Raw genomic sequence first — 24,417 nt, 5'->3', positions numbered from 1 at the left:
GAAATACAGAGATGAGTGATTTAAATAAAGAACAAACCCCCATAAACCTATCAAAATTTGAATTAATAGCTTTCGTTGTTCAATCTTCAGATACTTGCTCACACTGAAGTTAATTAGCTCACATACAGTTGAATGGCAGTTCTTTTTAGGCATGGCATGCATTGAGAATAATCAAGGCTGTAGAATAGTTTTAGTGTCATTTATTAGGACAGTGGTTCTCAAACTTGGGCCGCCGCTTGTTCAGGGAAAGCTCCTGGCAGGCTGGGCCGGTTTGTTTACCTGCCGTGTCCGCAGGTTCGGCCGATCGCGGCTCCCACTGGCCGTGGTTCGCTGCTCCAGGCCAATGGGGGCTGCAAGAAGGGCAGCCAGCACGTCCCTCGGCCCGCGTCGCTTCCTGCAGCCCCCATTGGCCTGAAGCGGCGAACTGCGGCCAGTGGGAGCTACGATCGGCTGAACCTGCAGACGCGGCAGGTAAACAAACTCGCCTGGCCCGCCAGGGGCTTTCCCTGAACAAGCGGCGGCTCAAGTTTGAGAACCACTGCATTAGGACACCTAGCGGACACTAAATTGACTCACTGCATGTTCAGTTTCCGAGAAGCTAAAGATAAAATTGATATTTTTTCTTCTTGTTATTTGCTGCCACTGTCCAGAAATGCTTAAAAGCAGAGATCATAAAGTATTAAATTGCACAAAAGAACAAGATACTATCTAGTGAATAAATGAGAGATACACAATTAAAAGATGAAGCAGACAGTCTAAATAAAGAGTAATCTAAATGGTGACAGTGTCTAGGAGAAGTTTGATTTCTGCCATGCAGCTCCTCCCCCCTGCCCCACCCTGCACCACCCGTCCCGGATCAGGAAGCTTCCATGTATTGAGATTGTGGAGTTTGTGCAGCCATTTGCTAATTTTTAAATATGCATACATTCCTCCTACTAGCTTAAGAAAAGTCAGGTTAAAGAAAAGTGTAACAATTTTATTATTTCTAGGTAAAAAAGTCACAATATAAGTAAAAGTGTGAGAACATCCTTTTCCTGAGATGCCCCTTCAGTTGCAAGAGTGGGGCAGGGATTGGAGCCCCAGCTTTCCAAGGCCCTCTCAATTGTAAAGAGACCTAGGTATTGAATGGGGCAGATACATTCCTGAGAGGATTTATATTGCCTGTATCAGGGACAGCTAGTGAATTTTCCCCTACGTTCTCTAGGCATTTTGGGCCAGTTTTTTTAAGGTATTTGGGCACCTAACTCTCCTGGAAATCAGAGTTAGGCACCTAAACACCTTTACAAATCTGGGCTTTCTTCCTTTAAGGTCACTCTGGGCTTCTATATGGCTCCAACCCCCCAGTCTTTTCACCTCCTAGGTCTGCAGAGCGTGAACCAACTGCTTTCCTCAGTTTGAGTTGCTCATGCAGCAACACTGCATCTGCCTTTAAAAACCTGAGTAGGCAGCTGCTGCCGCCTCCTTTCCACTTCCTGTGTTTCTGTACACACAGCAAAATATGTTTAGTTCAATCTAAAATACCTTTATTTTAATTTAGATTAAAACTAACAGCCAGAAAGAACAAACTTCTTCAGTGAAAGGCTTAGTGTCTGGGTGATACAAGCTGAACAAGGATAAAAGCAAATTTGAGAACAAGATGTCTGTTGTGTTTTGTATACATGGTGAAGGACAGAAATGTAAAGGTGCAACCCACAGAGAAAATAAAAGGCCTTGGAAATAAGGAACAATGAAGATCCTAACCCTTCTATGGGCTGCACCCTATCTTGTCCCACTAGGCAGCATCTCCTTCTTCCATCTCAGGGTTACAGCAGCCAGGCTGCACAGCAAAAAGCAGAGCAAGCCTGTGAAATTTCAGTCCAAACTGCATCAGATGTCTTGCATTTAATGAAGACATCTATTAGGACATTCAAAATAGAGGGCCAGGTTGGAGAGAGAGAGAGAGAGAGAGAGAGAAATGAGCCTTCTCCTCTGAGGAGTAAATGTGTCCTTTTGCTTTTGATATTCTGAAAGGACAAGTCCTGTTCCAAGGTCATTATTCTGGATCCAGTATTCCAGCTACAATGGAGAATCTTAGGGAACTAGGATCCTTCAGGGAAGGGAGAGATCCATACCTAATCCCCAGAGCCAAGGGAAAGACAAATTATGATATGTCCTTTATTACCCAAATAGGCCAACTTCAAAGTTGGAAGAGGAAAAACCAGTGGACTCAGTACCATAGATCCCATTCTCTTGAGCTCTCACCAGGCCCCAAATATTTTGTTGGCATACCCTAATATCAAAAATACAAATGAACATGATGGGGATTCTCGTGATAGGACATCTCCTTGAGACTTTCTAAATCTGTTACAACCTCAATAGCAACCAGAAATTAATGATCAGCCAGCCAGATGTCAAAGACAAGCCTCTCGGCACTTTCTTTCATGGGGAAGCGCTTTCTAGCAGTAAAGTGAATTCAACAGTCTTCCTAGATAGAAAGAGCCTTGGCCTTCCTCAGGATATACCACTTAAGTGGCACTTTTGGTTCTCACTGTCCGGCTACAGATTTAAAGAAGCCAGATCATATTGTCTGAGAAGAGGCTCTGATAAGAGTCGCTTCTTTTGCTTCCAAGGCAGAGGAGCTGGAGCCCTGGATGCCACCACCTCCTCATTTAAGGAGTTTTGGGAATATGCTGATCCACACAACCCTTAACTTAATAGGAGGAAGACTGCTTTCTTTCTTCCATGTATGAGTCATAAAATGTCACTCCAATGGCCTTAGGCCCCATAGCTGTACAGCAGAAATTGGTTTCAAATATCCCAACAATTTTATTCAGTCTGTTTACACTAGGGGTCGGCAACCTTTCAGAAGTGGTGTGCGAGTCTTCATTTCTTCACTCTAAGTTAAGGTTTCGCGTGCCAGTAATACATTTTAACGTTTTTAGAAGGTCTCTTTCTATAAGTCTATAATATATAACTAAAGTATTGTTGTATGTAAAGTAAATAAGGTTTTTAAAATGTTTAAGAAGCTTCATTTAAAATTAAATTAAAATGCAGAGCCCCCCCGGACCAGTGGCCAGAACCCGGGCAGTGTGAGTGCCACTGAAAATCAGCTCGCGTGCCGCCTTCGGCACGCGTGCCATAGGTTGCCTACCCCTGGTTTACACCAATCCAGAATTAGGTTCAAAGTAGTAAATACATTCCTTAGGGGAAAGAGTTTTTGAATGATGTCTCTTAGGAATCTACTCAGATGAATTGTTCTACTTGTTGGATGTATTGAAGCTTATCTCCATAACCTGGTTTTATGTTTACATCTGTGGTTCCAGTGCTTTGTAGCCGGAACAGTTTTTATGTCAAACATAGCAGTTTGGTTTGGATGATGCATCTCAAACTTTTACCAGAGTAAAGAGAATGAGAAAGGAGTGTCTTTTCATTTAGCCATACCTGAATGACTGGCTAGACTGGGTCAAGCTGAAATGTTGACCAGGGTAGCCATCTCCATAGTTGTTTGTTTCAACAGAAAGAAATTATGCTAATTCTTATGCAGAACCTCTATATGTGAGAACCCAATTCAGCACTAAACTAGACATACTCAGGATAGACAGTGCAGAGTACAATTATAGATCCTTCTCTGTTATCTTCAGATATCTCTCCCTCTCAGTGGAAGTTGAACTCTTAAGGACCTCCAAAAATTGCTAATGCTGCCATGTCTGTCATACTTTAAGCTGTTGGTTGAAAGCTGAAAACTAGTTAAAGGGATGCCTGTGGGCTCCCACAATGGAATCATCACTTTAGGTGCTAGTTTGTAGGGATGGGAGAGCATATCATATCAGTGGAATGGCTCAAGGCCATCGATTAGTGACAGAAAAGTAATCAATCAACTGCCTCAAGAACGGTCACACCTGTCTGTTCTACAGTTTCAGCACAGGCTTAAAAAATCCTCTCTGAAATACACAGTTAGAGTGTGACCACTAGCACATATACGAGCTGACCAGGAGCAAGGATGTGGCAAAAATAAATCGGCTGTTAACGATAAGGGCAGAAAAAACATTAACCATCCTGTGATTCACATAATCAGAACATGCAACATGAATGAGTAATTAAGCTGATCCCAAACATGTAGACACCAAGTTCTTTTGAGGGAATTTGTGAAATTTGGTTATGACACTGGTCTGGGACTCAGGAAGCCTGGTTTCAATATCGAGCTCTGCCACAGACTTCCTGGATGATATTGAGCAAGTCACTTATGGCATGATCCAAAGCCTCTTGGAATCAATGGAAAGACTCCCATTGAGATCAGTGGGATTTGGATCATGTCCAGTCTCTATGCTTAGTTCCCCATCTGTAAAATTGGGATGATGGGAACTTTGCAAGTGTATTATGATAAATACTTGTGATTGTGAGGAGCTTATATACTATGATGATAGGAGTCCTATATGTATCTTTGAGAACTCATGAAGGACAGGTGATGTCCCAGAAGATTGGAGAAGGGTAAGTATAGTACCTGTCTTTAACAAGAGGAACAAAGAGTATCTGGGAAATTATAGACCAGGCAGCCTAACTTTGATGCCTGGAAAGATATTGGAACAAATTAATTTAAACAATCAGTTTGTAAGCACCTAGAGATAATAGGGTTATAAGGAATAGCCAGCAGGGATTTGTCAAGAACAAATCATGCCAAACCAACCTAATTTCCTTTGACTGGGTTACTGGAATAATGGATATGGGGGAAGCAGTAGACATGGTATATCTTGATTTTAGTAAGGTTGACAGTTCCACATGACATTGTCATAATCAAACTAGCAAAATGTGGTCAAAATGAAATTACCATAAGATGGGCTCACAACTTGTTTTAAGATTGTACTCAAATAATAGTTGTCAATTATTTGCTATCTAGTGGGTCTTGTAGAGGTCATTTGTGGGTCTGGTACTATGCAATATTTTCATTTATGACTTGAGAATATGCTTATAAAATTGGTGGATAACACAAAGCTGGGAGGGTTTGCAAGCACTTTGGAGGACAAGATTAGAATTCAAAATGACCTTGGACAAATTAGAGAATTGGTGTGAAATCAATTCAGTGAAGACAAGTGGAAAGTACTATGCTTAGGAAGAAAAAAATCAAATGTACAATCACCTAACCAGTTATTTTGCATTTTGTAGAAGTACTGCTGAAAAGGATCTGGGGTTTACAGTGGATTACAAATTGAATATGTGCCAACAATGTGGTGCAGTTGCAAAAAAGGCTATTACAATTCTGGGGTGTATTGACAGGATTGTTGTATGTAAGACACAGGAGGTAATTGTCCCACTCTACTTGACATTGGTAAGACCTCCACTGGAGTACTGTGTCCAATTCTGGGCATCACAGTTAAGGAAAGATGTGGATAAATTGGAGAGAGACCAAAGGAGAGCAACAAAAATTATAAAAGATTTAGAAAACCTGACCTATGAGGAAAGTTTAAAAAAAATGGGCATGTTTAGTCTTGAGAAAAGAGGACTGAGGTGAGACATGATAACAGTCTTCAGATATGTTAAGGATTAGTATAAAGAGGGCTGTGATCAATTGTTTTTCATGCCCACTGAACAGGGCCGGCTCCAGGCACCAGCGCAGCAAGCAGGTGCTTGGGGCGGCCGAGGGGAAGGGACGGCACGTCCGGGTCTTCGGCGGCAATTTGGCGGCGGGTCCCTCGGTCCCTCTCGGAGGGAAGGACCTGCCACCGAAGTGCCGCCGATCACGATCGCAGCTTTTTTTTTTTTTTTTTTTTCCCCCTCCGCCGCTTGGGGCCGCAAAAACCCTGGAGCCGGCCCTGCCACTGAAGGTAGGACAGGTAGTAATGGGCTTACTCTACAGCAAGGGAGATGCAGGTTAGATATTGGGAAAAACTTAATAAGGGTAGTTAACTTCTGGAATAGGCTTCCTAGGGACGTTGTGGAAGCCCCCTCATTGGAGGTTTTTAAAAACAGGTTGAACAAACACTTATTAGGAATGGTCTAGGTTTACTTGGTCCTGTCTCAGTGCAGGCGGCTGGACTTTGGGACCAGGTCCCTTCCAGCCTTACCTTCCTATGATTATATAAATAGCTTGATAAATAGAAAAGGGAAATTGACTAATTCAGTATTCAGGGTAAACTGGAACTAAGGCAAAGTGTTTTCAAATATACAAAAACAAAAAATAGATAATTTTTCTCTTACCTTTTACTTATAGAACTCATAGGTGTTATATCAATAGTAGGTTAAACATTGTGTGTTTTTTTTTTTTTAAATTTAAGTCAAAAGAATAAAAGAAATGCTATATATGTGGATCATTGCAAAGTTAATTGCAAGAACAACTTTAACTTTGGGAGTTTCGTGACTTCTGAGTGCTAAAATTCTTTCTCAATCTTACTATTGTGTTCTCATGTGAAGAGTTTTTTCTTGCATTGAACACTACTTGAATTTTTCCAAAAAACTCATTGAGAATTCAGAGAAGGAACAGCCTCATGAGGAAGGGGGAAAATGGAGATATTGGAGGTTCTGCAGGGCCTTGTATTGGGGTCACTATTATTCAGTATATCTTATAATGTCCTGAAAGAAAATAAGTTAAACATTATCTTACATTTATTTCCTGATGAAACAAAACTGGGAAGTAATACACAAAAGATGAAATGCTAAAATTCAGAGGGAGCAAGGTATTTGGGGAAATTAAAACTTAATTGTAGGAGTTCCAATATGAAAAGATGCAAGATCATAGCTTGGCAGAATCTGTCTATAAAACGAATATGGAGAACTTTTGTGGGATAACAAATTGAAAGCAAGTGCACAAAATATGATACCCATTTTTAATGGGTCAAGCAGTTGTACAATGTTGTTAGAAGAGAAATAACTTATAAAATTAAATTAGTATCATGACTCCTTACTGTGTGAGTAAGACTGCATCAGGAATATTAGGTGAAGTCAGTAGAAGTTTTGTCATTGACTTCGATGTAGTCAGGATTTCAATCACTGTTCTTCGGATTCCTACACATGAAAATTGATATGAAAAAAGTAAAAAAAAAGAGTTTAAATATTGGCAGTCATAAGGATAATTTTGAGACTTTAACTTTATGCAGAAAGACAAAAAATAATGCATAATGGGTGATTTGAAAACATACATATATAATACTTTAGGATTACATGAAAAAATTATTTATTTATAACTGGATTAAGGCAAGGATACACTTAGGGGATGTCTACACTACGAAATTAGGTCGAATTTATAGAAGCCGGTTTTATAGAAATCGGTTGTATACAGCCGATTGTGTGTGTCCCCACATAAAATTCTCTAAGTGCATTAAGTCGGCGGACCGCGTCGACTTCCGGAGCGTTGCACTGTGGATAGCTATCCCACAGTTCCCGCAGTCTCCGCCGCCCATTGGAATTCTGGGTTGAGATCCCAATGCCTGAATGATGCAAAACAGTGTCGCGGGGGGTTCTGGGTACATGTCGTCAGGCCCCTCCCCCTCCGTCAGAGCAACGGCAGACAATCGATTCGCGCCTTTTTACCTGGGTTACCTGTGCAGACAACATACCACGCCAAGCATGGAGCCCGCTCAGCTCAGCTCAGCTCACCGTCACCATATGTCCTCTGGGTGCCGGCAGACGTGGTACTGCATTCCTACACAGCAGCAGCTAATTGCCTTTTGGCAGTAGACGGTGCAGTATGACTGGTAGCCTTCATCGGCGATCTGGGGGCTGGCAGACGTGGGGCTGGCAGACGTGGGGCTGCATTGCACACAGCAGCAGCCCCTTGCCTTTTGGTAGAAGATGGTATATTACGACTGGTATCCGTCATGATCGTACTGCAGTGGCTGTCAATCATGGGCACCTGGGCAGACATGCTCAGTCCTATCAAACTGTCTTGATGATGATGGCTATCAGTCGTAGTATGCTATTTTCTGCCAAGCGCCCAGTATTTTCTGCCAAGCACCCAGAAGATGCCGAGGGCTATCAGTCATGCTGCACCGTCGTCTGCCAGCTTAAGATGTAAAAAATAGATTTGTTCTGTATTCATTTGCTTCCCCCTCCCTCCGTGAAATCAACGGCCTGCTAAACCCAGGGTTTTGAGTTCAATCTTTGGGGGGGGCCATTCTGTGTGACAGTTGTTTGTGTTTCTCCCTGATGCACAGCCACCTTTGTTGATTTTAATTCCCTGTACCTGTACTCCATGTCGTCACTCACTCCTCCCTCCCTCCGTCAGATACTAGTTTCGCGCCTTTTTTCAGACCAGACGCCATAGCACTGGGATCATGGAGCCCGCTCAGATCACCGCGGCAATTATGAACACTATGAACACCACGCGCATTGTCCTGGAGTATATGCAGAGCCAGGACATGCCAAAGCAAAACCAGGACCAGCCGAGGAGGCGATTGCAGCGCGGCGACGAGAGTGATGAGGAAATTGACATGGACATAGACCTCTCACAAGGCACAGGCCCCAGCAATGTGGAAATCATGGTGTTCCTGGGGCAGGTTCATGCTGTGGAACGCTGATTCTGGGCCCGGGAAACAAGCACAGACTGGTGGGACCGCATCATGCTGCAGGTGTGGGACGATTCCCAGTGGCTGCGAAACTTTCGCATGCGTAAGGGCACTTTCATGGAACTTTGTGACTTGCTTTTCCCCTGCCCTGAAGCGCCAGAATACCAGGATGAGAGCAGCCCTCACAGTTGAGAAGCGAGTGGCGATAGCCCTGTGGAAGCTTGCAACGCCAGACAGCTACCAGTCAGTCGGGAATCAATTTGGAGTGGGCAAATCTACTGTGGGGGCTGCTGTGATCCAAGTTGCCAGGGCAATGAAAGACCTGGTGATATCAAGGGTAGTGACTCTGGGAAACGTGCAGGTCATAGTGGATCCCATTTGCTGCAATGGGATTCCCAAACTGTGGTGGGGCGATAGACGGAACCCATATCCCTATCTTGTCACCGGAGCACCAAGCCACCGAATACATAAACCGCAAGGGGTACTTTTCAATGCTGCTGCAAGCCCTGGTGGATCACAAGGGACGTTTCACCAACATCAACGTGGGATGGCCGGGAAAGGTACATGATGCTCGCGTCTTCAGGCACTCTGGTCTGTTTCGAAAGCTGGAGGAAGGGACTTTCTTCCTGGACCAGAAAATAACCGTTGGGGATGTTGAAATGCCTATCGTGATCCTTGGGGACCCAGCCTACCCCTTAATGCCATGGCTCATGAAGCCGTACACAGGCAGCCTGGACAGGAGTCAGGACCTGTTCAACTACAGGCTGAGCAAGTGCCGAATGGTGGTGGAATGTGCATTTGGACGTTTAAAAGCGCGCTGGCGCAGCTTACTGACTCGCTCAGACCTCAGCGAAAAGAATATCCCCATTGTTATTGCTGCTTGCTGTGCGCTCCACAATATCTGTGAGAGTAAGGGGGAGACATTTATGGCGGGGTGGGAGGTTGAAGCAAATCGCCTGGCCGCTGATTACGCGCAGCCAGACACCAGGGCGGTTAGAAGAGCACAGCAGGGCGCGGTGCGCATCAGAGAAGCTTTGAAAACGAGTTTTGTGACTGGCCAGGCTACGGTGTGAAACTTCTGTTTGTTTCTCCTTGATGAACCCTCCGCACCCCCCCCACCCAGTTCACTCTACTTCCCTGTAAACCAACCACCCCACCCTCCCCTCCCCCCTTCGAGCACCACTTGCAGAGGCAATAAAGTCATTGTTACTTCACATTCATGCATTCTTTATTCATTCATCACACAACTAGGGGGATAATTGCCAAGGTAGCCCGGGATGGGTGGGGGAGGAGGGAAGGAAAAGGACACACTGCAGTTTAAAACTTTAACTCTTATTGAAGGCCAGCCTTCTGATGCGCGGGCAATCATCTGGGGTGGAATGACTGGGTGGCCGGAGGCCCCCCCACCGTGTTCTTGGGCGTCTGGGTGAGGAGGCTATGGAACTTGGGGAGGAGGGCTGTTGGTTACACAGGGGCTGTAGCGGCGGTCTCTGCTCCTGCTGCCTTTCCTGCAGCTCAACCATACGCTGGAGCATATCAGTTGGATGCTCCAGCAGCCGGAGCATCGACTCTTGCCTTCTGTCTGCAAGCTGACGCCACCTATCATCTTCAGCCCGTCACTTGCTCTGTTCATCCCGTGATTCAGCCCGCCACCTCTCCTCTCGTTCATACTGTGCTTTTCTGTAGTCTGACATTGACTGCCTCCACGCATTCTGCTGTGCTCTGTCAGCGTGGGAGGACATCTGGAGCTCCGTGAACATATCATCCCGAGTCCGCCATTTTCTCCTTCTAATCTTCACTAGCCTCTGTGAAGGAGAAACATTTGCAGCTGGTGGAGGAGAAGGGAGAGGTGGTTAAAAAAGACACATTTTAGAGAACAATGGGTACACTCACGTTAAATTTTGCTGTTCACATTACACAGCACATGTGCTTTCGTTACAAGGTCGCATTTTTCCTCTTATATTGAGGGCCTGCCGGTTTGGTGTGAGAGATCACTCACGCAGTGCCAGGCAACAGATTTCGGCTTGCAGGCAGCCATGGTAAGACACAGTCTTTTGGCTTTTTTAACCTTCTTAACGTGTGGGAATGGTTCAAACAGTAGCGCCCTCATTTCCCATACCAAGCACCCGTTGGGTTGGCCATTTAAAATGGGTTTGCAATGTAAAAGGAGGGGCTGCGGTTTCCGGGTTAACATGCAGCACAAACCCAACTAACCCCCCTCCCCCCCACACCCAATTATCGGGGATGATCACTTCACCCCTCCCCCCCACCGCATGGCTAACAGCGGGGAACATTTCTGTTCAGCAGAGCAGGAACGGGCACCTCTGAATGTCCCCTTAATAAAATCGCCCCATTTCAACCAGGTGACCGTGAATGATATCACTCTCCTGAGGATAACAAAGAGCGATAAGGAATGGATGTTGTCTGCATGCCAGCAAACACCGGGACCATACGCTGCCATGCTTTGTTATGCAATGATTCCAGACTACGTGCTACTGGCCTGGCGTGGTAAAGTGTCCTACCATGGCGGACGGGATAAGGCAGCCCTCCCCAGAAACCTTTTGCAAAGGCTTTGGGAGTACATGAAGGAGAGCTTTCTGGAGATGTCCCTGGAGGATTTCCGCTCCATCCCCATACACGTTAACAGACTTTTCCAGTAGCTGTACTGGCCGCGATTGCCACGGCAAATTAATCATTAATCATTAAACACGCTTGCTTTTAAACCATGTGTAATATTTACAAAGGTACACTCACCAGAGGTCCTGTGTGCCCTCAGGGTCTGGGAGCACGCCTTGGGTGAGTTCGGGGGTTACTGGTTCCAGGTCCAGGGTGATAAACATATCCTGGCTGTTGGGGAAACCGGTTTCTCCGCTTCCTTGCTGCTGTGAGCTATCTACATTATCTTCATCCTCATCTTCCTCGTACCCCGAACCCGCTTCCCTGTGTGTTTCTCCAGTGAGGGAGTCATAGCACACGGTTGGGGTAGTGGTGGCTGCACCCCCTAGCATGGCATGCAGCTCCACGTAGAAGCGGCATGTTTGCGGCTCTGCCCCGGACCTTCTGTTTGCCTCTCTGGCTTTGTGGTAGGCTTGCCTTAGCTCCTTAATTTTCACGCGGCACTGCTGTGCATCCCTGTTATGGCCTCTGTCCTTCATGGCCTTGGAGACCTTTTCTAATATTTTGCCATTTCGTTTACTGCTACGGAGTTCAGCTAGTACGGATTCATCTCCCCATATGGCGAGCAGATCCCGTACCTCCCGTTCGGTCCATGATGGAGCTCTTTTGCGATCCTGGGACTCCATCATGGTTACCTGTGCTGATGAGCTCTGCGTGGTCACCTGTGCTCTCCACGCTGAGCAAACAGGAAATGAAATTCAAACGTTCGCGGGGCTTTTCCTGTCTACCTGGTCAGTGCATCTGAGTTGAGAGTGCTGTCCAGAGCGGTCACAATGAAGCACTGTGGGATAGCTCCCGGAGGCCAATAACGTCGAATTCCGTCCACACTACCCCAATTCCGACCCATTGAGGCCGATTTTATCGCTAATCCCCTCGTCACAGGTGGAGTAAAGAAACCGGTTTAAAGGGCCCTTTAAGTCAAAAGAAAGGGCTTCGTCGTGTGAACGTGTCCAGGCTTAATTCGATTTAACGCTGCTAAAGTCGACCTAAACTCGTAGTGTAGACCAGGCCTTAGTTTGGATGTTAAACCTTTTTTTAAAATAGAGACAGTCAAACAGTGGCAGCTGCAGGGAGCTGGTTATGGTCTCTTGATCCTTGGCTGCCCAAACCAGAGGAAATTAGAACAGTAGGGCAGCTATTCTAACTTCCACTATGCTCATGCTCCAGCAAGCTATGCCTTACCCTTTCCCTTACGGCTGGGTAAGGTGTAGCTGGCATTGGTGGCAACTATGTTGCCTTTGTCAGCTTTACACCAGCAGAGACTCCCCGTGCACAGTGGGGGGGATTGTCTGCTAGAATTTACAGCCAATGTAAGGCCATTTTGCACTGTGTAAGAAAAGCGAAGTGGCCTTACTGGACCAGAAAATCCAGCCCTGGGAGCCTGATCTTTACAAGTGCTGGGCACCTGTTCCTCCCATTGACTACATTTGGAGTTGTGGGTGATTAGCATTTCTGAAAATCAGGCACAAGATGTGTTCAAGGCACATAATTTTGGAAATGCATAGAAAGCATAGTATAGTGCAGAGTCCAGTCTGTGAGACATGTGGTTGGACAGAAGGTCCATTCCAGTTCTGTTATCCATGATTGGAGTGCAGTGGGAATCCTGTCCTGTGGTGGATGATGACTGCCTTTTGTCAGTTTAAAGTAAGGCGCTCCTCATTATTATATGTTATATTACAGTAGCAACAGAAGGTCTAGTCAAGATTGGGCCCCCATAGTGCAGGGTGCTGTACAAACAAAATAAAAAATAGACCGTAACCCAAAGATCTTAGTCTGAGGCCCAATTCAGTAGGGTATTGAAGCACATGACATGCTTATTTGGTACATGTTTAAGTACCTTACTGAATAAGCCTGAATAAGGGCCCTGGAAGAATTGTGGATAATTGCCATTGGTTAGAAATAAATAAATCATGGTAAACATTTGACTGTTCAGTATGTTGTGTGTTCTCAAAGAATCTCCACATGTTTTTCTGTGTGGATGTTTTTTGCTTTAGTGGTTTATACTCTACAAAATGTCAAAAATAAATTTTACAAAAATATTTTTCTCTCAAACAGCAAACCACAAATCAGACACAAACAGAATCTTTGTCTCCATCCCCCAACACTGTGTCACCTGTGCCTTTAAATAACCCAACGAGTGCCCCAAGATTTGGAACAGTTATTCCTAATCGCATCTTTGTAGGAGGAATCGATTTTAAGGTATTTTTTTCTAATCTTGGTAGATAAGTAATAGAATAAATGTTTTGATATTTTTTCTTTATTAGTCTTACTTTATATATTCATTAGTTTTATGCATTTTAGGTATAAGTGTATATAAGGTTGTGAGATGATGGTGGTCTTTGCAATAATATCCTAATTAGAGGTGTAAACTAAGCCTTAAAATTCTGTTTTATCTGATTTTGCCACAGAAAAATGGTGATTTTTATTTGCATATTGAACTGCTACAAGCATTCTTTTTAAAAATATCTGAAAAGTTATTTGTAATACAGATGTTTTGTAGATAACGCTAAAAATGACAATCTAGAAGTATTTTTTTAAATTCTGCTCTAAAAATGTATAATCTAGTACACTACATTAATCATCTTTGAATCACAAAATCTCCTTATTCCTTTTTTCTACACAGCACAGTACTGTAGGTAACAAACATCTCCATATTATTAGTAAGTATCTGTATCTTCAGCTCTGTTGACTTTTCATCCATTTCACAATAAAAGGAAGTTAAGCATATTTTCTTTACTTTGTTGTGGGGTCATGTCTCCTGTGCACCCCCTCATTGCCTGAGATGCCTCTGCAGTGCCCTCCCATCAACTTCCCCCTCCTTCAGGGCTGTGCTACCAAATAGACATAAGAACAGTCTCACAGGCCGTTCTGGCCAGGCTTTTGTTCATTTTCCAAAACAGCAAACCAAAGTGACAATATGGCAGTTACCCTGCTAGCCTTAGTCTCTGCCCTGAGGAGTATATCTTCCAAAGCTACCACTAAGCCTCCTCTCTTTGGTAGTCTCTACAACTCTCTCTCTACCTCCTCTTCTTCTATTTCTTGCTATCCTTTATAGGGAGACAGCTAATCTCGCTCACGTGTGCCTCTTCAGTAATCAGGGTTGGCTGGGCACAGGCCTGTGGCCCATAAAGGGGCAAGCCATCCTGTTACACAGGGTAATATCTAGGAAAAGTAAGCATGTTTGTTTAAGGATTTGCCACAGAGTATTGCTAGTACATATCCTAACTGAACACATGCAGCCTTGATACTACATGCTCTGGACCCTCCAAAAGGCAATAAATATGGGGCCATATGCACACTCCTTTGCTGATCTGAACATTTGGTGATTTCCCTGCTGCTCTCATTTTCTTTTTTACCACTTTAGAACCGTGGACCTCTGCTTCTTTTGGTCTGTTTAGCTGTTCCTTCTTTCCCACCATCAGTATCCTCTCTGCCTTAATGCAGTTAGTCAGAGGACCCATTGAGCACTGACTCAGATTAAGAGAAAGAAAAGAATGGATATGGAGGATATTCATCTTGTCCATCGTTATGGCTGACAATTTACCCAGCATATCTTGCATAATAATTACAAGAGCTTCCAGGATCTTTTAATCATGTGGCTCAGGCATTGGAAATTCATGTTTTTACTGTTGAGACGAAATTGTACAGGCTCTTCAGTATATTTGGAGCTTCACTAGGAGGGCAGAGTAGTTCTTTGTATAAAAAAAAATATTCTGGTAAAGACTTCTGTCTCCCTCCCGATTTTGTCTTTCCTGTGGCTAGCTAGGTCAGGGACCATCAGTATTTCAAATAAGTTTTATACTTATCCTGTCTGATGAAGGGTGTCTAATTGTTTGTGCAGTAGCTGAGAGGTCTAAAGGTGGGAAAGCTTTAGATCATCTCTCCCTCAGAAAGTGAGAGTAAGGAATATGAATTTCATTGGAAAGGGGAAATAACCCTTTCAGCTAAGCTTACTACCAAATGGGCTTAGCGAGATGTGGATTCAAAACCTAGGATAGATTCCTGCCAATCTTAGATCCTCCCAATCTGGGAGGAAATCTTTCCAAAGGCCAGAGAGTGTCATACTCCTTGAGAGCCGCTTGCTAGAGCTGGTTGAAAAAATTCAAAATTGATGGAAAAACAGACAGGTTTTTCAGTAAAATTTTCACAAAAAATGTTTCTTCTTTCCAACCAGTTCTACTGCTTTCATTTCCTCTGATACAATCACCACAGCAGTTATTCTTGATGCACAATTTGTGACTGAAGAATTCCAGTCTCTTTCATTTGTAAGCTCCACTCTGTTCAGCAGAATGACAGATAAGGCTTAAAAAGCTTACAGAGGCCAAGTCTATGGTCTTTAACATCATATTTTCAAAGTAAATCAGTCCTCTTTCTCTAGTGCCAGAGCCAAGCATCTCAGATTTAGCCTATCGCTCAACATTAGCACTTTTAAAGAACACAGCAATAGCCTTTGCATTCTGATATGTACAGGAGCCAACAAAAAAGCTAGAAGTTCTCATGCACATTCTAGTAAACTTCTAGACATCATATTGGACTGGACACTTGATAACTATGCAGTAAATCTAGTATCATTGTTTTATTCCTGTTTCCCTTCATGTCTTTGCTTCTCTGCAGCAGCTTAGCTGCAAGAGACCACAGGACAATTTCATTCCAGAGGAAAATTATATTCATGAGACCGCAGGACACAATATGATATTTCCTAAGGTTTCTGGTGATCATGGTCTCATGTACATATGTCCTCCACATTCTCCAGAACTAAGCTGAAACTCCTTTTGCACTGGTAATAGGCCTCAACAGACTCTGACCATGCCTCAAGATATTTTGGCTTAAATAAAGTTTCTCATAGGCGAGGAAAGCATCCTGGTGGACAAACTGAGCTGCATGCTCAGTGTACAATTCAAATTGTTTCTGAAGAACTCTGTGGACACAGAAGTGGGGAATCCTTAAATATGGACCTCTTTGCCACAAGAGACATCACCAGGTTGTCCACATTTCTGTTTTGTGGGCAGGGAAGCTTGCTCCTTGATTGAAACCAAGGTTCCCTCATTGCCTTTACTTCCTAGAGATATATAGTAAGACAGAATTTATATAATCTTCATAGTATGGCAAGTTTAATTCTTTAACCTTCTGACTAGGCCCATCTACCAGTTCTTCCAAATCTCCTTTCTCATAGTCTAGTTAGGGTGACCAGATAACAAATGTGAAAAATCAGGATGGGGATACGGGGTAATAGGTGCCTACATAAGAAAAAGTCCCAAATATCAGGACTGTCCCTATAAAATCGGGATATCTTGTCATCCTAAGTCTAGTTGACATTCTACATCTATATCTGAAGTTATTGTATCTTGTAACTTGGAGCTTAATACCCTTGTGACGGTACCTCCCATAAAGCTTTATGGAAATATGCTTAGAATGTGTTTTATGCTACATATGCCATGTAACATATCTCAGAGGTTATGATCTACTGAATCTATTAATCCTATTTGTTTGCATGTATCGTTTTTGTATTCGAAGTTATGAATATTGGCTGTGTACTGGCTTGATTTCTAAATAACCTTAGTAGAGCATTTGGTCAGTTCCTGGAGAAAGGAATGTTGAAGTTAAGTACCTGATCAAGAGACACTTAAAGGACAATGGAACCACTTAAATCCTACTTTCTGTATTTAATAAAATCACTTTTTACTTATTGACTCAGAGTATGTATTAATACCTGGAGGAGCAAACAGCCGTGCATATCTCTCTATCAGTGTTATAGAGAGCGAACAATTTATGAGTGTACCCTGCATAAACTTTATACAGGGTAAAATGGATTTATTTGGGTTTAGACCCCATTGGGAGGCATAGGCATGGTCTGACATCGTGTTTGGGGAGACCTTGCTACACGTCTTCCCCCTTATATGAGAACCATCATTTTCTTGGGACCAGAACATTGTGTAATCTTTTAAGCCATTGGGGAATCTTTCCCTGAAAACTGGTTTGGCTGGCTAGTACATCATCCAGTAGAGTGAGTAAAATTCATCCCTTTCCACACTGGTTTCCATGATAAGACAGTACAATGCTTGCACCATAAATTCTCACCAAATGTTATTTCAGAATTTCACTTAAACCAATTTATAACTATGATCATATTTTCTTAAACCTAAAAGTTTAATTGCACAAATTAAATATGCCTTGAATTTCGAGTTAGATGTGAGTATACCATTACACTGATCTTTGTAGACAAATCCAAGGGGAAGGCAGCTTCTTCTCAGAGACAGTTTTCTATGGATTAGAAAAGTTTGTATACAGGATCACTACCCAAAGATAGGAGTACAGTACATCTTGTTTAAAGCAGGTTACACAGCATCTCTGAGAAATGTTGTTGACAGATATTCATAAAGCTGCTATATAGAGCTGTATTCATATGTTTACAAAACTTTATTCTTGGATTTAGAGACGAGGTGTGATATTCAAGTCAGGAGAGCAATTCTGCAGTCTCTGTTTTGTTAGTACTTTTAAGCCCTCCTTTGGTGGATTGTTACTTTAATCTTCTGAAAGTGGGACTCAGTGGGGTTAATTTTCAAAGCAGAGAGGAAGACTTCTTACCTGTAATGAGTCCTTGGAGTACATTTCCTACCTGCTCAGATCTACTCTTGCCTACTATTCTTCCCTGTGTTTTTGAAGTTCTGTGGCTGCACACAGTTTCGCTGTCTCTGTTTTTTGGTGGGGTTGAATTTGCAGCACCAAGAAAATAGCACCTTTTTATAAAATACATCTTGAAGATAAAATTCTTCCAAAAAAGTACTCATCAAATGTCTCAATGACACAACCATTATGATAACTTACATTAACTCTGTAATCAGTAAAAACTCCCCTGCTCCTTAGAGGCATATACAAGGCAGTGTAAACCTTGGAGAAGTGGAAGAATAATTTTTCCAACATATACCATACATTTTAAAAAACGACTGGTGAATCAAAGAAACACATTAAAACTTCTGATATACTTCTTGAGGCTCTGAGAACTCTAGATCCATCCAGGAGTGGCTTGAGGCATCCAAAGATCAATGTGCACCAGCACACTTCCTTGAAGCATGAGATTCAACACATGCCAAATCAACAATCACACAGGATCAGACATTCAAATGCCTGGTGTATTTATTTCAATGTCTGTACTTCTAGATACATAAATCTTCTGGAAGACCATACTTGATGCATGTTTTTATCAGTACAGAAAATGAACATATTATGCATCTGTGGTACACAGTGTTTCAATAATAGACTTTATGGTAAAGAGGGACCATTATGATAATTTAGTTTGACCTGCATAATATGGGCTAATAACTTCACTGTATCTTAATGACTGTTTTTCAAACTTAGCAAATTCTTCATGGAAGTCTACGCACATATGCCCAGTTTTAAATTTTAAAACGATCTCTAAATTATAATGCCTAATGTTATAAACGACACTAAAATATAGAACTGAAAAACTTGTCTGAGACCAAATGGAATTCAGATATAATTGAGTTACAAGATTATTGAAGTAAAATTATAATATAAATTCAGTAGATACTTAGATTTATTTCTGAAGATTAAAATCATGTAGGAGAAAAACTGAGATTATTACCTGCTCTCTTTCTTTTGCTCTCACACCCCAGCCCTGCCTCCACACCCAGACCCACCGTCTCCCCAAAACAGTCACAGAAACATTCACCTTGGAGGCTTTTCTCTGTTTCTAGTGTTTTTAATAAATAGTTGCTCCCAGGATTTACAAGTAGTTTATCGTTGAATGTGTCCAAACCAAAGCAATATTGTGGTTATTTCTTATTTAATAACTAAACAAACCCATTTATATTCATTTCGTTCTTTTGCTTTATTTTACTAGACTAATGAAAATGACCTAAGGAAGTTTTTTGCCCAGTATGGGTGTGTGAAAGAAGTGAAGATAGTAAATGACAGAGCTGGAGTATCAAAGGGGTTAGTACAGTTGCAATATATCCATTGTGGACACTGAAAACATCATAGTAAGTGGAATAAGTGCAATAGAAGTTGATTGTGATTTTCATGGCTTATAACATTATTACTGGCATCGCATTATATGAAACACTCAAGTTTCAGTTCATTTGTTTTCTTTCTTACAGTGTCCCAGAATGGTGGTGTTAATAAATATATGGTTAGCATCACTATTTTCCTCCTCTCTAAGCACTTAGACCTCCCTTTAACCTGGAGTTTCACTGGCAAGAAAGTCCATTGTGTTACAATATGGGTGAGAACCTCATCCCCATTCTGGCCCCTTTACATCATGTAAAAGGGTCAGAGTGGAATAAAGGAGCTCTAAAAACCTGAATCCAATCAGGAACAGATTCCCCCAGCTCAGGAACTAAGCCTGTATTCTGAGGAGCCGCTTGCAAGCTCTAGTGCAGAGGGCATACCGGGGGCAGGGAGGAAGGGACATGTTGCTGGCAGGGCCACAACATGTAGCACTGCAAACATGTTGCATATAGGTAACTGGGGACACGCTGCCATGACTTAGCCAAGCCCCTAGGGGTGTCTGTTATGCCAGGGGCCACAGAGCAGCACAAAGTCAGGAGTGTGTAAAAGTGGTGTAAAATCACCATTGCTTTCTCCTGAGCTGTGAGTTCTGTGCAGCACATCTAAGAGTTGCAGTAGGACCCTTGTAATCGGGGGTATGGAGTACCTGCATAAGTATTAGATCCATTCTTATGTACAAGGCTGTCATAGTTTTCAGCACCTTAAGTTTGCAGATGTGAGACAACTTGCAGCTTCATTCATCCTTGGCCCTTGTCACTGCATCTCTGAAACTCACTCTGAACACAGAAAAGAAGAAGCTTCTGCCCCACACCAGGAGAGGAGCTTTTCTCCTCACCTTCAAGGTTGTTACCAACTCTGCGACTCCCTACTTAACTACTTTTGTCTCTCATCATGGTATCCCCAATGTCTGCACCTGCCTCTGTTGCCACCTCCATTTGTCTACCTCTCTGACAGTGGTTTTCGTGTTTTCTTCCAGTGCACCCCTTGGTAACACACAGAATTCCTTCCCTGAACTGATCCATAAGGCATTTCCTCTATCCTCCAAATCTCTGCTTCAGTTCTACTTCAGCCTTGATACCTAAAAGAAGCTAGCTGACTAATATTAATAGATGGAGGGGTAGCTGAAGAGTATATATTTTGCTTACCTGCTTTAATCCATTCCTCTCCCTCAAAGTTTTTATGTTGCTTTTTTTCTTAGACTGGAAGCTCTTTATGGCAGGGACTGTATCTTCCTTGGTGTGTAATCATCACCTAGCACATTGATGCTACCAGAATGCCAATAATAAATAACAAACATGAAATGTGGATGAGGAAAGTTTGCTGTAGAAACCTTACATTTTGAATTAACTTACTTATCTGTTTTAAGCTGGTAGGTTGATTTAGCAGCAATAAAACTGCTATAACAAACAAGATTTTTCAGCAGGAGTAAATTTTTTCTCAACATAAGCAAAAAACCTATTACAAAAACATTCCCCAACATAGTGTTCACTCAGTACCTTGGTGTAGCACCCTTTCTTCCCACAGGTATTTTCGCTTCAGTCTCTTCAATAAGATCTTCTTATTGCCCTTCCCCAGAGCAGCTGTGTAGGGAAAAGAGAAAGGAAACTGAAGTTAAGCTCCTGTGTACTGCAGAATAGATAGTTCCTCTACACCTGGCCACAGTTTGCTTGATTTCTGAATCTTAACACTTATTAACATTGTTTTTGTATTGAATTTTCCTGATATTTTAAAAGAACTTTAAAGCCATAGACTCTGCAAAGGAACTTTGGCACTGCAAAAGAGCTTTAGCAATGAATCCTTAAGTGAGATGTCAGTGTGAATGAAGTAGAAATATTGGTATGCAGGAAATGCCACTATGAATGTACCTAGTTGCAGTAAACAGTTTTCTATCGGTATCTTCAGATATAATTGTATTACTGTTACATATTTTGAATATTACACAGTTTTTGGAAGTTCACAATTGCATGGCTTTTATATTTATTAGCCAAAATGCTTTTGTTTTTTAATGATTTAGTTCATTATGGAGTTTGCAGCTCCCCTTACTATCATTTTGAACTTTAGCCAGGACTTCCATATATGCTATCATTTTTAAATAGAGTCCCAACTTCCTTTTATAAGTGTTGTTTTTTTTCTTCCTTAAAAAGTAAAACTTGGTAGGTTTACAATCATTACAGATGAGTCTTGTAGCTCCTCCTATTACTAAGGTTGCTCGGCACTTCCCATCGTAAATACCCCATTTTGGCTGAAATTTTGCATGACAGCTAGCTGTCTCGAGCTAGGAAAAAATACATTATTTTGTCCATTTTAAAAAACTCTGATGATCTTTTCTTTGAAAAGCTCCAGTGCCCCCATGCTTTGGAGATTTGGGATTTGGAGACTTGAGATTTGGCAGGAGGGGTGTCCTTTGTGTCAGGGATGTTCCTTTTGCCATTCCCATTAAAATTGCCCCAAATTTGGCTCAGTTACAAGCCTTTGAAAAATCATAGTTTACACATGCTCAGTAGAGACTTTGATTTTAGCAACTATATCCTTGAAGATTCCAGTCACTCTGGGCACACTGCAGCCCAGGGATGAGCAGGACTTTCCGTGCAGTTTGGCTCTGGGCTGCTATGGGCATGCTGGGTCCAGGCACCTGAACTTGGAACAGGGAAACTGTCTCTCTTGTGTTCTTAATGACACACACATACCCCTCCCCCCTGATTGGGCCCTGCAGCATGGAAGAGGAAGTTGCCTGATTCAGATGCAGAAGGGACAAGAGCTAGAGGGGGGAGCTAGTGGGAGGAAGCGAGAAAAAGTGGGAGTTGGGGTGGGGCGAAGATCGGGGCTAGCTGGGCAAGGAAACTGGGAGTGGGAGCTGGTGAGAGGAATGGTGGGTCTGGAACCTGTTGGCTAGGGGGGAGCGGGACAGTGAGATTGGATGGGGTGAGAGAGGGGACTGGGAGTAGCTGGACAAGGAGACTTGGATTAGGAACCAATGTGGAAAAGGAAACTGGGGAGGGGAGACATCTCACAAGGAACTGTGGCACAGGGGTAGAACTGGGACTATTTGAGCAAAAAGACTGAGATCAGGAGACAGGGAGGGGTGGGAGATGAGACTGGATGAGGAACCCAGAGAGGAAGACTATGACTAAGAGATAGTGGTGTAAGAAGGGAGAGGCAGATTTGCTGAGGAGCCTGAAGTGGTGAAAAGAGGACTGGTTGGGCAAGGGGACTGGGACAGGGTGTGAGGAGGGGGAGATACTGGGAGTGGGGGGAGATTTGCACTGACTAAGTAAATAGTCTGAGACTAAGTTTAGAAATCTGAGGAGTGGAAACTGGGACTGGGTACACAGGAAGAATTGGACTGGAACAAGAAGCTAGGGTGCGAAAGCAAAAAGTCTGCAGAAGAGTCTGTGCGAACTACAATAAACTTCCCTCCAAAGCCTGGAATGGAACCCATGATCCCTGTGTTTCACCATTATTCTGCTGTTACCAAATACATTTGAAACCGACAGGTTACGTGTGTGTCTCATTCTTCTCTAATTCCGGTCCACACAGAGGATGACAACTTACCACCACAGCTATCAGTTACATAAAGTTATCTCAAGTGACAGAGGACTGTGTGATGGGTTCGCAGACTCTGTAGAGTCCAACCCTGCTGATGAACCATGTGGATATCAGTTTGTTTTTTCAGTTTGCTTTTTTAAAATTTAAAATAAAAAACGGTGTTTAAAAGAACATTAAGATTGCAAAGGCAAGCACTCAAAAGTAAGTGCTCTCTTGTGTATATGCATGATAATACATTCTCTAATTACATAATCACACACTATTTTTCCACAGGACCCCTGTCTCATTCATGGCAGAGGATGGACCTGCTGTGGGAATGAATCAGGTTGTGTAGTGAAGGAGGTTGTTGTCTAGAAGTCCCCAGCTTTATTTCTTGCAGAAATTGGAAGTTCTGTAATGAATGAGGCAGTGGACAGCAGGAAGAAAAAGGATGATTTCATAGTTAAAGCAGTTAAATATTGCTCTAGAGAATGAGATTCTATCCCAGACTATGTTACAGAGTTTCTAGGTGATGCTGGGCAAGTCACTTAAACCAAATTCTTCACAGGTGATCACTAATTGTGTATTCCTCATTTTCTGGGTGCCCTACTTGATACCCTGGTGTTTAATTTGCAGAAATGCTAGGCACGCTCAGCATCAGCTGATGTCAATAGGAACCTGTGTCTAACATACAAAATGCTGTATGATGCTAAGTGTGCTGAAAAATCTGGTCACGGGTGTCTCAAATTGGGCATCCAAAATTGGTGAAGAACTTTTACCTTAAACTTTCTGTGCCTGAGTTCCCCATCTCTAAAATAGGGATAATACCACTCTATCACCTCACAGAATGCTGTGAAAATTAATAATATTAGTGAAGAATTAAAATGCTAATGGCCAGTGCTATAGAAAAGCCTATGAGGATATTAATAATTATGCCTTCAGAGAAGGGTTTGGATAGTGTACAGTAAATTGGGCACCAAAATGTAGTGGATACTTTTGACTTTAATCTCTCTGTGACTCAGTTCCCCATCTGTAAAATGTGGATAATAATACCCCCTCATCTCACAGGTGCTGTGAAAATAAATTCATTAATGTTTGTAAAGCGGTCATATTATAGTGATGACCCCAATAAAAAAGCCCATGAGGATGTTAATTCTGTCTTCAGAGCAGGGCCATACATTGAACAATGAGGATAAAACAAAATATTGACTAGCTGCTCATTAAGCACTGTTCACCGAATGAGACAGCGGTCCTGTGAGAAAAATAGAATGTGATCATGTAATTAAAGACTATTATAGTTCATACGCATTCGGGGCCAAATTAAGGTTGTCAAGGCAACCTTATTTGTCATTTCATAACTTCTTAGTGCTTTACTTTTCAAACTTAATGTTTTAACATAGTATTTTGTGTAATATGTAATATATAATATATATATATTATAACATGGTTTTGGTTATAAAGTAGTATGCCAAGAAAAATAATTTATGTAATTTTTATTTAGGTATGGTTTCATCACTTTTGAAACTCAAGAAGATGCACAAAAAATTTTGCAAGAGGTAAGATGATATATTCATCATTATACTCATTGTTTAGGTAAATTCTTCAATTTGAAATTAGTGCTTGCAGACATCCATTACCAATGGATATTTGTCCCTTCTGTGTTTACCTGCTTGGATTTGAAGGTATTAAAGAAGCCCAGGATGTCTGTGGGCCG

General features: G+C 42.5%; 1 protein-coding gene across 1 annotated transcript in view; it reads left to right on the top strand.

Annotated features, from left to right (window-relative positions):
- Window positions 1–12,302: 12,302 nt before the first annotated feature.
- BOLL (boule homolog, RNA binding protein) overlaps window positions 12,303–24,417 on the top strand; it is a 55,891-nt gene continuing 43,776 nt past the window's right edge. Inside the window, exons 1-4 of the mRNA XM_065412985.1 lie at window positions 12,303–12,350; window positions 13,206–13,349; window positions 19,012–19,103; window positions 24,205–24,259. Of these exons, the coding sequence (XP_065269057.1) occupies window positions 12,303–12,350; window positions 13,206–13,349; window positions 19,012–19,103; window positions 24,205–24,259 (339 nt within the window). The remainder of the gene's footprint in view (window positions 12,351–13,205; window positions 13,350–19,011; window positions 19,104–24,204; window positions 24,260–24,417) is intronic.

This window comes from Emys orbicularis, chromosome 11 (assembly GCF_028017835.1).
Source record: "Emys orbicularis isolate rEmyOrb1 chromosome 11, rEmyOrb1.hap1, whole genome shotgun sequence".
Classification (NCBI taxonomy): Eukaryota; Metazoa; Chordata; order Testudines; family Emydidae; genus Emys; species Emys orbicularis.
The sequence above is the reverse complement of the archived record's forward strand: the minus strand, read 5'-3'. Positions and strand labels throughout refer to the sequence as shown.